At 42.9% G+C, this 14448-nt stretch overlaps 1 protein-coding gene across 1 annotated transcript; it reads right to left on the reverse strand.

Moving 5' to 3' along the window:
* Nucleotides 1-77: 77 nt before the first annotated feature.
* On the reverse strand, nt 78-13870 carry psmd2 (proteasome 26S subunit ubiquitin receptor, non-ATPase 2). The gene is made up of 21 exons (XM_071919635.2): nt 13722-13870; nt 12364-12420; nt 12004-12168; nt 11605-11726; nt 11292-11516; nt 10939-11097; nt 10621-10765; nt 8776-8836; nt 8036-8182; nt 7782-7888; nt 6875-7002; nt 6038-6125; nt 5788-5950; nt 5124-5225; nt 4777-4922; nt 4529-4612; nt 3264-3432; nt 2608-2702; nt 2385-2511; nt 1683-1801; nt 78-928 (listed from the first exon to the last, which is right to left on the reverse strand). The coding sequence occupies exons 1-21, from the start codon at nt 13842-13844 to the stop codon at nt 746-748; spliced, it is 2715 nt and encodes a 904-aa protein (XP_071775736.1). The 5' UTR covers nt 13845-13870; the 3' UTR covers nt 78-745.
* Nucleotides 13871-14448: the final 578 nt, after the last annotated feature.

Here is a 14448-nt window from a genome sequence, read left to right on the forward strand (position 1 = left end):
CGAAGACTGTAAGGTGCCATTCTGTGAGGGTAAACTGAACAGTGACATGAGAGAAAAACGACACAGAGCTACAGAGATTACAATTCCACCAAGTGGACCTGAATCTTTTTATTTATTTTTGATTAAACCTTTTACAGTACTGTAACAAAAACCAACAAAACAAAAGAAAAACTGGATGAAGAAGACACTTTTCCATGCTCTAATTACAAAAAAGAGGACTGATGCAAGGAGCGGAGAGAAAACAGCTTAAGTATTGATATGGACCGAGCAGTTGTTATTCATCTACCGGTGACTGAGTCACGCACAGGAAGGTGGTGAAAGGTTCCCTCTTTTGAACTGGCCCCAGATCAGCCAAATGAACAGAGCCTAAAACAGCTGGTTCAGTACATGTGGGAGAAGCTGATCAAAATCAGAGCAGAGAGGAAGCCATCTATGCAGAGTGAATGAGGTCCCAGTTTACCCTCCCCGTCTCGTACCAGTCCAATTAACCAGACCCCGACCATCCATTTTTAATGACAGATGGAGCTGGGCCACAGACGAGAAAGACACAGCAAGAAAGAGGGATAGGCCTGCCTGGCTCTTTTCAGCCATGGAATAAACAAGTAAAATATAAGGGCTGCGAAGAGCCACGGAGGGCTACCCCTACAAACACAGGGCGTGGCCAGTGATGTGGAATTGGGATAGAGAGAGGAGGGGGGTGGAGGGTGTACAAAGGTGGGGTACGGGGTAAGGAGGCGTGGTCGGTCTAAGTTTCGTAGTTGGGGTTCTTGCGGAGGATGACGAAGCCCTCCAGGATGGGGGTGACAGGGAGGTACTCCTCTGTGGCCAGCTCAGCCCGCTCTCCGTGAGCCAGCAGCACCGGCGTGGTGTGGGTCTGGAAACCTGTGATGGCCTTCGGCTTGCCTGCCTGGCCCACCACATCGACAGCCTGTGGACAGATCACACAAACAAACTCATCAGAAACAGACTTTCCTTTTGCCTTGAGACCAGGGTTCCTGCATATTTTTGCTAATACATTTCCCATGAATTCTCCCACACGTAGAGCACAATTTCCAAAAGCACTATTCTATTTTCACGTCACATTATTTCGGTTGAATAGCTCAAGGGTTCTCAAACTTTTTCTGGTCAAGGACCCCTGAATAGACATACGGGCGGTAGATTTTTGTTGTTGTTGATTTAGTAAGGAATTGTTTAACTGTCTACACTGTATTTAGGGAGATAACAGAGGTGAGAGAGAAACCCATGATTGCAGTAGTCAATCTTATACACCATCTCACTGGGATAAATTGTAATAAATTATAACCTGCATATCCACAAAGTTTTGGAATCCCTTTTTTAACCAAAGTGGTGGTGTCCAGCTTGTCTGCTGGTAGATAGACTTTTCAACGAATAATAACCCACATAATTGTTTTATGATTACTTAATAGTCGCAGCTTGCCAAAACAATTCAAACAAGTGGCAAACAAGGACCCCCCTGGGAACTCCCCAAGGACTCGGTTTCATTTTCCATATCTTTTCTAGGTCTGGAAAACACAATTCTCAACTTGCATGACTTTCCAGGTTTTCCATGATTATAGGAACCTTGTAATACACTGTAACCAAACACGCATTGAGCAGTGGTAGAATTTCTACAAAATTTCCAGTCTTTCATTTTCTTAGACAAACACAGCTGATGGCTTTACCTGTCCGACTCTGACAGACACGGGCAGTGGTCGGAGCTCCTCATCGAAGGTGACTAGCATACGTGGCTGCATGGCTGCTACCAGGCCATAGAGAACGTAGTGAGACTTCCCCAGGATTACTGTAATGCACAAAGCCAACAGCAGGGGTCCACATTAACACAGGAAAAACCCTGATAATGAATCACAGACAGTAACGCTACAACATAAAACATTCCATCAAAAAATATTGTTATTTTGAAAAGCAAGTTCTCGCTTTAATATCTTTTAAACTACATTGTGTATGCAGAAAATGCCACAACATAACAAACATACATTTAAGAAGTCATGTATTTTTATTAGGAAAAAAAACAATCATTGCCTTGCTGGAAATGAGAAAAGCGATATGTTAAACTTGAATTATGTTGTTTTTTTTTATTGCAAGACCCTGTTCCAATTTAATTTATTTATTTGCTTATTTGTTTGTCAATTTATTTTATTTTTTAGTTTATACTTATTTTCTGTGATTTTAATTGATACAGTGATATGTTATATTACTGTTATATTATCAACACCTAAGCTAGCTAATCAGCTTCCATATGTATATTTCCCATCAGGGGTTTGCTTTCTAAATGGTATTTCTAAAGGAAAATAAACAACAATGAACTATCCTATGTGTGTGCATAAGCGCAAGGTGAGGAGGCTGTGGAGGGAAAATGGACTGACTGTTCTTGACGTCGAGGAAGGAAACGAGGACGGTGAGCAGTCCGGCCACGGCAACCTGACTCATCAGCTGCCTGTCACTGTGATAGGGACACAGCGTCAACGTGCCTTTACCCAGGTGAGTCAGACCCTGCGGAGGCACAAACAGGAGAAAGTGAATAAGCACTCACGCACACATAATCTCTCCAAATAGTGCGTACAGGGTGCCTTTTGTCTTGCCACCCACCTGTGCCAGTCGAACCATGAAGAGGTTGTTGGGGTCTTTGGCGTGGTACTGTGCCAGCTGCCGCAGCATGGCAGCCAGACGGGCGTTGTTTGTGCCTGAGGAGAGGAAAAAAAGGAGAGCCTGTTAGATTTGCTATGGAAACCAACACTACAGGCACTCACAGAGGAGGCGGCATTGTGTGTCATTGTAAATGATGTGTGACTTAACAGTTTGCACAGTCAAGAATGGCAATGCAATCCACTGGTGAAAATGTCAATGGGATTAGCTTTGATTCTAGTAAATAAATGCAATTATTCAATTATTATTAAATTATTAAAGTTAACCTGTGATATTATGGTGGATAAGGTATCATGATATCAAGTGTTACAGTAACACAGCTCTGTAATAACCTCTTATTTATATATACTCAAAATACTCATCCACGTCTTTTCTTTATTGATACTTATGTTACTTATTTTTGTCAATTTAAATTAAAATACCAATAAACATATTTTGGGAAAAAATCCATAGATTTAAGGTCCATAGATTTAAATATTAATACAATACATAATAATAATAATAAATACAATACATACAAGGGTTGGGTATCATAATACGCAACAAATGCTTTACAGCAAATATCCATTATTCCACGCAGCGCCTGGAACCTGACTTACCGCTGCCCACCATGCCCATGGCAAAGATGGAGTTGTGGGAAACCTCGGGGTCGGCATCGTGGGAGAACTTGCTGAGAGTGTCCAGGATGTTGAGGCGAGGGTTGGACACTGAGATGAGAGCGAGGGCCAGGGGCACCGCACGCCTCAGGGTGGGCTCACCGTAACGCAGCTGATGGAAAAAATAAGGAGGAAAGCAGAGTCAGAGAGAGTTAGAAGGAGATAAATGGATCACAAGAAATGAGGGAAGGATTAAGAGGAAGAAAGAAATGTAATGGCTCCTACAATTCAAAATGCCTGCATAAGCTGTTAAACTCAAGCATATACAGGTATAGTTGTTGCATCACAAAAATAAACTCCTTACTCCATGTTCTGACTGTCTACTTAAAAGAACTGCAGCATATACAGTACGATGACAATATAAAACACAAAAACACACCCAAGCCCCAAAGCTCAACAATTTCTTCTCTGTGAAACAGGGCAACAAACATTAACTGATGTTTCTTATTACAGGTGTTAACCAATCAGTAAGGAACATTATTTTCAGGTACGCAATATCACACATTAAACATTCTTCTTTGAGGTAAATGTATTTCAAGGGCAGCTCCATGGTGCATTTATGAAATAAAAACCAAAAGAGTGCAAAAATGTGTAATACTTGGTTGAACAGATTTACCTACTCTTGGAGAACAAATGACAAAGCTTTAATATTAAAAACCAACACGTTTCGGCTGCCTTAGACTTCATCAGAGACTTCCTAGAGCCAATAGATTTCCTGGAGCCAAAACGCATTGGTATTTAATATTAAAGCTTTGTCAATTGTTCTCCAAGAGCAGGTCAATCTGTTTAATCATGGCCAAGTATACAATTAACTTTCCTTATCTTTCCTTCACAAGAATGGCTTTTATAAAGAGGCAGAAGCATAGAAAGAAGAGGTGGGCAGAGTTACAGACAGAGATCAAGACAGAAGAGAGTCTGAGAGAATGTATATGGAGCAGGATCAAAGGGAGGGATGATGTAATGTGGATCAAAAGAATGAAAAAAAGACAGGTGGTGAGGTCTGAGAACAAGAAAGCAACATGTAGTCCAGATAAACGGAACAAAGCAGGGATTTCCTGAGCAGGATCAGACTGATGAATAATGTAATGCAAATCAAAAGAAAGAAAAATGAGGTGGTGAGGTCTGAGAACAAGAAAGCAACATGAATTCCAGATAAACAGAAAAATTAAGCAAGAATTAGCAAACATGCAGTAAGTTGTGCTACTGACCAGATGTCCGAATGTCCGTAGTGCCATTTCAGAACCAATCTCCTCCCCCATGGCGATGAGGGCAATACCAAGAACTGCTACACCCTGAGAGGGCAAAAACATGTCAGTTAATTCTGTGTTTTATATTTTTTCCATACATAACCTCACAAGTCTCCATTATACAAAAGATAAAGTCACTATTGAACTGACAGGAATATTGGCAATTGACCAATGTATAAAGGGAGTCATGGTCAGAAGTTAGTCTATACCTGGTGGGAGCCCATGTCAGCGGGGGTCTCCTTTTTCTCCTTGTCCTTCTTGTCTTTCTTGTCCTTGTCTTCTTCCTTCTCCTTGGCCTCATAATGCTCACTGCAGATGTGGAGAAGCTGCTGCACCTTCAGCACATTACCTGAGCCTGGGATGAGGGAGAGGCAAATTAATACAATGGGGCAGTCTTGGTGAATGGAAGATTAAATTACCAGATATATGACTGTAGGTAGGGACGTATGGTTGGCTTGTAGAGGGGTGAATGAACGCATAAGTGGATGGATGAATGTGTGCAAACAACAAAATCTACACTTATGGTATGGCTGAAAGACAGTACTGTGAGACTGACCTGCATAGGCACAGATATCCACTAGTGTGTTGGCAAAGCTGCGGAAGGGTTCAGGTACAACCTGCAGAGCTGCCAGGGTCGTCTCAATGGCCTCTCCTTTACCTGAGGAACAGGGGATGACACAAATTAGTTACAGCAGCAATATCACTAGGAAAAGGAAGGAAAGATTTTGACCTACACAAATAAAAGTAGTTCTGACAAAGTTGCCACTCATCAGACTTTATTTTCTGTTTAATTTTAGTGCTTTTAAGTTACACCTTTTCTCTACTACTGCTCCTTTTGACTGCCCATTTTCCTTTAATGCCACGTTGCAGCTGTAAAATCCAGACAGGACTCTACTATAATTCTACCAAAAATTCACAAAAGATAATAAATATCATTCACCCTGTACTGTTTTCATTCAAGTTGCTCATAAATAGATCATGTTGTCTTTGTTTTCTTTTACCACAACATGCAAATTATTTGTTTTTCCCAGAGCCCACAAATGAATGACAGCTCACATGTTGTTGTGATGTGAAAGAGAACTCTTCTAAACATTTGCGGCAAAAGACTGGAAACCACATTAAAAAGTGTGTGTTCTGCTTTGGCCACTAAAGTACTTGGTCACACTGTTTTGAATAGCCTCTAGCTAACAGTTTTGATGCCTCTAGCCACCCATACTTACCCAGGTGGTTGAGTCCCAGGCCGAGTGGCAGCCAGCGGGCGTACGTGTCCTTCAGCTCCTGTTCGCTCTTCTCCATGATGGTCTGGACGATGGTGGACGTCACGTCACCATTACAAGACCCTACGGCGATCATACCGCACGCCAGCGCTGTCACTCCAGCCACCTGGAGGTAACACACACATTGTTTTTAAAATTGAACTTGAATCGAGATATGGGACCTTAACACTCACACTAACACACACATCCTCACCTCCATGCTGGATTTGGAGTCTCCCATAACAGGGAGAAGCAGAGACAGGACGTCTTCTCTGTTGGAGCCAGCGTAGGCCAGGCCAAGTCTGCACACAAGGAGACAAAGATCAGGACACGTGCAAGGTCGTCCACCACCTGAAATTTGAAACGACGCAGACGGCGCCACAGCGCCTCTGGCCAGGACTGGCTGAGCAAAGAAGAGCCGGAACTACTGTCCAATTCTGGTACGGTTATTTTTTCTTGTTGGGGGATGAGGAGAGCTGAATTTTCCTACAGTGCCACTAAAGTCCTAGACTTTTCAGGTGCACGGTCATCATGAGAAGTGTGAGAAGCATAAACACCAAGGTACACGGACGGCACTTATAGCCACATATGAAGCATGAACCAGCCCTTAATGTTTTTGGTAGTTATAGTCACTGGAATTATGGATTGGTCTCTGTCTATTTGTCCATTCGTCACATGCAATATCTCAGACATTACTGATTAGACATTGACAAAAACTTGAGGGAATGATGCAACTCACCACTGCATTCTGGGATTTTTAAAATAACATTGGTTGGCTCAGGAATACCATTTCAGGTCAAATTTAAAAGATTTAATGACCAGTCATATCTCCCACACCCCAAGTTAAAATTCTATGAAATTTGGTGCACAGCTATCCTTGTTCTACAAATTTCCATCCATTACACATTCTAGACAGTCACATTTAGTTGTGTTTTGTCTGTCTTCTGACTGCACAAACATTCAACATAATTTTAATCCTCTTGACCCCTATATGTGTCGCTATTATATATGCTTTCATATTAGATCTTCCAAACATGGGAATTCTCCTCACCCAAAGATGGCTCCTATCCTCATGACGTTGCTGTTGTGGAGGACATAGTCGGAGAGCAGGGCGAGGGCCGGGTCACACTCGTTCCTCACCCCGGAGTTTACAATGCCACAGGCCAGGAGGGCACCAGACTGCACAGAGAAAGAAGATGCAGGAGGCATAAGAAAGTGAATTAATGTGAAAAAATTTGCTATGTGCTACATTTTGCATAGCTTTTGCCCCAACTAAAAAGCTTAATAGCATATGTTCCTCAAAAAGTTAACTGGAAGAAAGTTGAGAAAATATGAAATCAAGTAAGTATTCACAACTACAAATTAATTGTATTGACTGGAAGCTGATGTGTACCAGCGGTGTTCTGGAATTTCAGGTAGTGACAGCATGCATCTCATTAAGAAAACGGCAAGATGCAAAAAGCAGTGGTCCAGAGCAATTAGAAATGCTACCAGACAGGGAAACAATTCTTTTCAAACCCACCAGACAACAAGCGGTTGTGGTAATGCTACCATACTATATATACTATACAGTATCTAAGAATAATAAGAGATCAAATACAGCCGCAACTGGCCATTAGCAGGGTCCAAGCCCATGGGTCAAATGATTGGCAAAAGTCCTGAAATGGCAGGTGAAATTGTCCCCAAGTTGAGTTATTGGGCAAATGGTAAAGTTGCTTCGTATACCGCCACCATCTGATCAATCAGCGTGGTTTTTGTTGCCTGAGTCGTGGAGGAGATTTGAACCCTATCCACCGAATTTAGTTGTTCTAGGACTACCGGTCTCTGAGGTACAGATTGTTTTAGGGCACAAAGAGAAGAAGAATCATCCTAACAGAAACAAATAGGGTTGCAGCACATGCTGTGCTTGGACCCCTAATTATGGTCAAATTTCCCACACTTCACAGCCTGATGTTTACCTTGATGTAGTCCTCAGAGGAGTAGAGGTATTTGTCGATCTGGGTCAGACCGCCGTCCACGTCCCACAGCAGGATCATACCCAGAGAGGCTGCAGCGCTCAACATGCCTGAGGACATTTACATCATCTTTAGTCACTGAACAGCAGAATAATATGCAGCTAAACCAGCACTAATGTAAGAAAAGGCCCAGCAGTATGGCTAATAGCAGCTCCACAATTTATGTTGTACTCGTGTATATGTGTGTTCTCTCTCACCGTGGTCCTTGTTCTTGTACAGCCACTTGTTGCCGTCGTCTGTGAGCAGCTTGTCCTGTCCGAAGGCTGCGTTGACAAAGCCGTTGACGAAGGAGGAGGCCAAGTTCATACGGGCCGAGTCCACCTGGGAGCCGCTGCCTCCAAACCCTGTCCCACACAGCACAGAGGTCAGTTTATTCATGTGGCTTAAAAATAAATCTTTGTCCCTTTCTAATTACTATGATTATTGAACTTTGCGCTTGTCTATTACTTGGCTACTTGTGAAAATCCCCACACGACAAAATGTAACAATTCTTTGTTCATTTGCCACAGTGGCCACTAAATCCCAAAAAGGTGACTTACAATGAGTGCAACAATAGACTAAGCTTCCATTTCTATATCACCAACACTACAAGCAACCGATAGGATGCTGGAGGAATGCAGGGGCCATGGCCAGAGTGTCCTGACAACATTCACGTTACCATAGAATAATAATATAAGTGAAGTGCTAGGAAAAGAAAAATAACACATAACGAGAGAGATAGAGGGGATATTTTGGAGCAAATAGATTGAGCAGAGGAGATAGATATGATTCAGTTTCATAGTTTGGATGCTAAAGTGGCTGGTAGAGTAAACAAACTTGTTGTACAGCATTTATGGAAAAATATTACCACACGCACAAAATGCATGTACACAAGCATGGACACACGGATGCATCCTGTACAACTGAACACACACAATATCCGACAATATCCACTCACTGTTGTTTTCCAGGTGCGTTTTGTAGATGTCGTCTGGGACTTTGGGTTCCATGATGTCCAACTGTGGAGGACAGGATGAGTGTGTTATTAATAAAAGGTGAAAAGCGCTGAGTCACAGCAAGAAACTGAAAGCCTTTGACAGTGAAGTCGAGCTGAAGTCATTATCTGCCATCTCTTACTCTGAATCATACACCATTATTCTTTCAGTGTCAACTGTCCATTTTGTAAATGCCATAATTTCCTTCCCACCAACTCCTGCGCTGCAAGAGTCGTTTTCTGCCCCAGACGCCTTTTAATTTCCAGCAATCATCCTCCTCTCACTTCCTCCATCGCTCACCCTGTTCCCATCCTCCCATTCACTCTGCCTCTTATCATCCTCACATTACTCATCCAGAATCCCCTTCTTTGAAATACTCGCAAACTTTAGTCCCTTTTTACAATCCTAATGCACATCCCTGCACTCTTCCATTTTACCTTATTCATCTACTCCTTGGCTGCATCCTGTTGAGCCTCTAGTGTGCCAACCGAGTGGAGAGTCTCTTTGCGACAGCTGACATAATATACTACCACTAAAGGCAAATTTATGATTTCTGCGGTGTGCTGAAGAGCGGAGGGTCTGTGCGGCGAGTGCGGAGCTCCGCAGGGGGTCTACAGATGGTCCGCACCGAGCTCCGCGCTCCTCTCAAAAAATGAAACTCTGCGGAGGCCTCCGCAAACGCCGCAGTCAGTTCAGAGGCTATGATTGGTTAATGGTTGCTATGTTAGTTGGTTACCAGGGAAGTAGTCTAATCGAGCCAACTGACAACCGGCAAAAATGGACAATCGGAGGAGATTCTGCGCTCTCCACAAACACCGCGCTGTTACCGCATTTACCATAAAATGCTGTGGCTCTGCGGAGAGAACGGTCTTGCCGTGAACACCGCGAACACCGGGCACACCGCAGAAACCATAAATTTGCCTTAAGGGACAAAGGGGTCACCAAAGTCATCAAGTTTCAAATTCTACTGGTAGTAGCTTTGAATGTGAATTTAGTTTATCACTTCATAAAGTGTTTTTTAAAATGTATATATTAATTAATCAATAATTAATCGCTAAACTAGTCTATAATAAGGTTGGCACAGTAGAGCCTTAATAGCTTCCTCCAACTTTTCTCCACATTGATTTTTTTCTAGGCATCTCTCCCCCTCTCCTAACTTTCTGGTCAGGGAGAGGAAGTTGCTTTTGGCCTGAATATTGTAATTAATTTCCTCTGTGGCCTCTCTCTGCCCTTCACTCCTACGTTCCTCCTCCCTCTTTCCATCTGTCTATTTAACTATTTTTGAGGTAGAACGTTCAGGATTCCAACATACTTTTGTTCACCCAAATTATCATCAAGTTTTTCTTGACCATTTCATGGCATATAATTTCCATGACTTCCATGCCTGCGTTCATATGACACATTTGGTTAGAATAGCTGATTTGGCTATCCACTGTCTTGTTTTGACCAAACAAAACTATCGCTTGGGACTTTTGTAACTGAAAGAACTGTAACTGCCAAAGAAATATTTTTTTTGTGATTCCTTCAATGGTAGTGACGTTTACCAGCAGCCAAGCTTGACAATAAACATTTTTCCCAACTAGAAGTGTTTATGAATAAATATCCATGACATTTTGAAAACTTGGACATTATCATTTTCCACGGATGGGAAAGATAACTTCCAAATCCAGTGACTTCCCCGGGTTTTCCATGACTGTGGGAGCCCTAAAAGTTGCTTTACAACTGGCCACTAACTGCAATCTCTTTGAGGTCCTCTTCTTCCCTAGCTTGCTTACAACTCTCTATCCCTCCCTCCAACCCTCTCCCACCTCTCTAGCCAGGGCCAGGAAGTTGCTGTTGAGCTGCACGTTGGACATGATCTCTGTCAGGTCCTCGTAGTCCTCTACATCCTCGTTAAGCTCCAGGAACATTCCATGGCGACCCAGCATGAAGGCCATCTCCTTCTGGATAACACTGCAAGGCACAAAGTGAACCAGGGGTTAGCTTTTCATTCACACCATCCACTATAACACAGTTGGACTTACATTAGAAAAAGAATGCATATCTAAAAATGTATGAAAAAATGCAGCAAGTATAGGGGGATATATTGACCAAAGCATGAGGTCAAAAATAAAAATAGGGCTTACATGTCCTTGCAGGATGTGAAGATGTTCTCTACCAGCTCCACGTCATTGAGCATCAGGGCGAGCCGCAGGGCCTCTGGATAACGGTTGAACTTCCGGAAGATGTTTAGGGCACATTTCAGCAGCGCCGAGTTTTCTGGCTCAGGAACGTAACTCACACAGCTGGAAGAGACAGGCAGAGAGCTGAGAGTTAAGGCATGTGGGACAACCATGAAAGGGACAAATTTCAGTCAAAGTCCCATATTTGGACTGTTTAAAATCTGCTAAAAAAGAAAACCACAGTAAGAGCAATCAAGTTTTATTAACGGGCCCTAGAACAAATTTTTTTATGAATACAATGCAAAACCTGAGCGTACCTGGTGAGGTAGAGGCAGACCTTGGCGTAGGCGTTTTCATCAATGTAGTCCTCCAGCATGTCCAGCCTCTCGATCTCCATCAGCAGGTCGCAGGCCTCGTGCTCGGCATTGTGTGCCATGTTGTAGGGCACAATCTCCTTCACCAGCTTCAGCAGCGTCTCCTGCTGGGTCTTGTCATTCTCCTCCACTTCCTGCCACTCCTTGGCCACCTCGCCCGCCAGGTGCCTGGGAGGAGACAGACAAAGGGAATATATGACCATGTCAAAGAATCTCTGAATTTTCTTCCTTGTTGAGCAGTGTCATTGTGTCCTACCTGACGTATTCATGTCCCCAGGAGGCCAGCTCCTCCTGGGAGCCCAGCAGACGGTACTTCAGACACTCCCTCTCACCGCTCATGGTCATGGCCAACACTGACACCACGTCAGCACAGAAACGCTGCAAAACACATGCAGCAGCATCAAGTACATGCCAAACATACACACAGAATACATGCAAACAGGCCTGTAGTTAAGTTAAACCCATAATGGTCAGAAACTAGTGTGGAGATAGGACTACCACACACATCACTGTGTTCTCCTTTGTGTTACAGGGAATCAAGCTGCAAAGTTTACAATTTGTAAGCAAGAATAAGTTCCCTGCTCTCACATGTCACCTCTGCATCTTTTTTTCATGTGTGAATTTTCCAGGTCTCTGCCAGGATGATGGAGCCTACCTTGTTCTCCCCAGGGGCCATGCCCTCGTAGATATCTTTGAGCTTGGCATAGTGTGGGCGCAGGAATTTAAGCGGCTTGGGTACTGAGGTCATGGAGGTGGTGGAGGAGCGGATCTGTCTGCGCAGCTCCTCCAGCGCAGGACGGTACAGAGCTGTATCCTTCTCCTGTCGATGTGGGAAAAGGTGGAACGAAGGTTGTTTACTTTAAGCTGATTCACACACGAATGTTGACCCTGGATTACTGCATTACTAAACAGCAACAGTCCACCACGTTTCCTATTCTAATAGTATAAGAAAAGTGCCATGTTTTCAGTAAGAAGAGTTGTTGTAATCATTCCAGATGTTTTTTCCAATACTCACACTCAATCGCTCCACCATCAGCTCCAAGTCCTCTTGTAACTGTTTGTCTTCCTCAGACTGAAAAGTAGTGAGGACAGAAGAGAATATCATCATCAGTTATTAATCAAAATTAATAATGACAATACATAACCAAGGACTCCTTTATCGTTACTGCCTTAGGCCTCCTGAATGTTGTTAGAGGGAGGATGAGGGCCAGGGTTGTTTACTGATGATGATGTAGTGATGGCTGTGATGGAGATGGTGGTTGTGATGATGATAATATGTTTTATGCTGCTTCCCTAAAACTATGCATCCACACCTTGCACTGCCAACTGACTGACTGTTGTTGTTGCCTGTCAGGCTAATGTTGTGAATATTTGCTTCAAAACCAATTGCCCACTGGGACAAATAAAGATCAAACCTGAACTTGTGGCTTAGACAACTAAAATATGCATGATGTCAAGCAAGGATAGTATCTTAAGTCCTTTCACGAATCACGAGGGTCTTCTGGTAAATTCGGCATATACCGAATCCACCAAGTAGCACTTTATTTCAATTAAAATTCAACTTTTAGAATAGGTTCACTCTGCTTGCTTCGACCTATCACGGTGTAACGTTATTGTAACGTAGAACAGGATAGTGGTGATCACATGCTAGCCAATTACAAATGTTGAAATATTGAAATAACTGCCGCGTATATATACCGAATTCACCATTGGAATCTAACAATCTCAGAAAAGGTTTTACGACATGGTCTACCGAGGCAGCATTAAATTGCTAGGTTTTTGAATGGAGTTTGACGTGATGTTCACTCCATACAAGAGAGAACGGCACATATCGAGGCTAACCAGAGGGCAACCACAATACAATACTTTGACACCTACGGTAATTCATATAAACAGCCAGCAAGCGAAACTGACATATCAGATTGCTTTCATAGAGGTTCAATTGTCATTATGGGGTGTAGCTAATGTTACCTAGCTGCTGTGTCATACATTCGCATACTACCTATGGCTAGCTGCTAGCAAAAGCAAAGCTAACGCTAGATGACAGCAACAACAGCAGCGGTAACAACTAACGCTAGCTTACCGGCTAGCAATAGCGAGCTAGCTAGCTAGCGTAGATTACCGTTAGCTAAGTGGAGGAGTTGAGTTGTAGGACTTCAAAATACAACAACGCCTTAATGAATTCGAGTGAGGGGACTTCAATAAGACCCAATAGGTGAAATAATTTGTGAATGAAAGTCCATCAGCTGTCTGCCTTGAATGACAATGCCTTCGGCCTGCTCAACCATGTTGCCAAAGCAGCAGTGACTCAGGCAAAAAAACAGCACTGGCTTTTCTAGCAGGTATTGGTATGAGAAAATCACTAAAATTTACCAGTTCTTGCTCCTCTTTCTTGTCTTTATCCTTCCCCGAGGACTGCTGGCCCTTCTCCTTGTCCTTGTCCTTTTCCTCTGTCTTTTCGGGCTGTTTTTTCTCCTTGTTTTTTGCTTCCTCCATAGCTGCGGTTCTATGAACTGTCGACTAGCAAAAGGAACTGAGGAGTGCTACTAGACAACGGCTTCTTCTTCATTGGGATTTGCAGTTTTGCTTTGTCGCTACCGCCCCTAGTGGCGGGTTATTGGTGGGTTATTTTGAAGTATCGATAGATGGCGCTGTTCTCTTTGGGCGCCACACAAAGAGTGCTGCGTTCCCGTCCTGTAGGAAACTACATGGAAACAACTTCCCAGTTAGAATAGTTGTTCAGTTCATTATCAATGAACTGAACAATGTGCAATATGTAGTGTTCTGTAGACTTAGGTTGCTCCTGATCAGCTTTTTCCCACTTGACACACCCTCACTTACTTAGTGAGTGATACATATGAGTTCATGTTTTACAGAAAACTAAACATTGCAACGGCCACCGCAAACAACAAATGCAGTAAGTATATGTGTCCTACCATGCCATTTTAAGAATTGTGATGAAAAAAATGAAGTTATGAAAATCGTTCACTTTGTTAATTTAATTAGATTTTAAAATTAATTAATATATAATTATCTACGCTTGATCCATCGCCAAACCCCGAATGACTAAGTAGCATTACCAGCTGAATACTCAGGTGAA

The sequence above is a fragment of the Centroberyx gerrardi genome, chromosome 6 (assembly GCF_048128805.1).
Source record: "Centroberyx gerrardi isolate f3 chromosome 6, fCenGer3.hap1.cur.20231027, whole genome shotgun sequence".
Taxonomy (NCBI): domain Eukaryota; kingdom Metazoa; phylum Chordata; class Actinopteri; order Beryciformes; family Berycidae; genus Centroberyx; species Centroberyx gerrardi.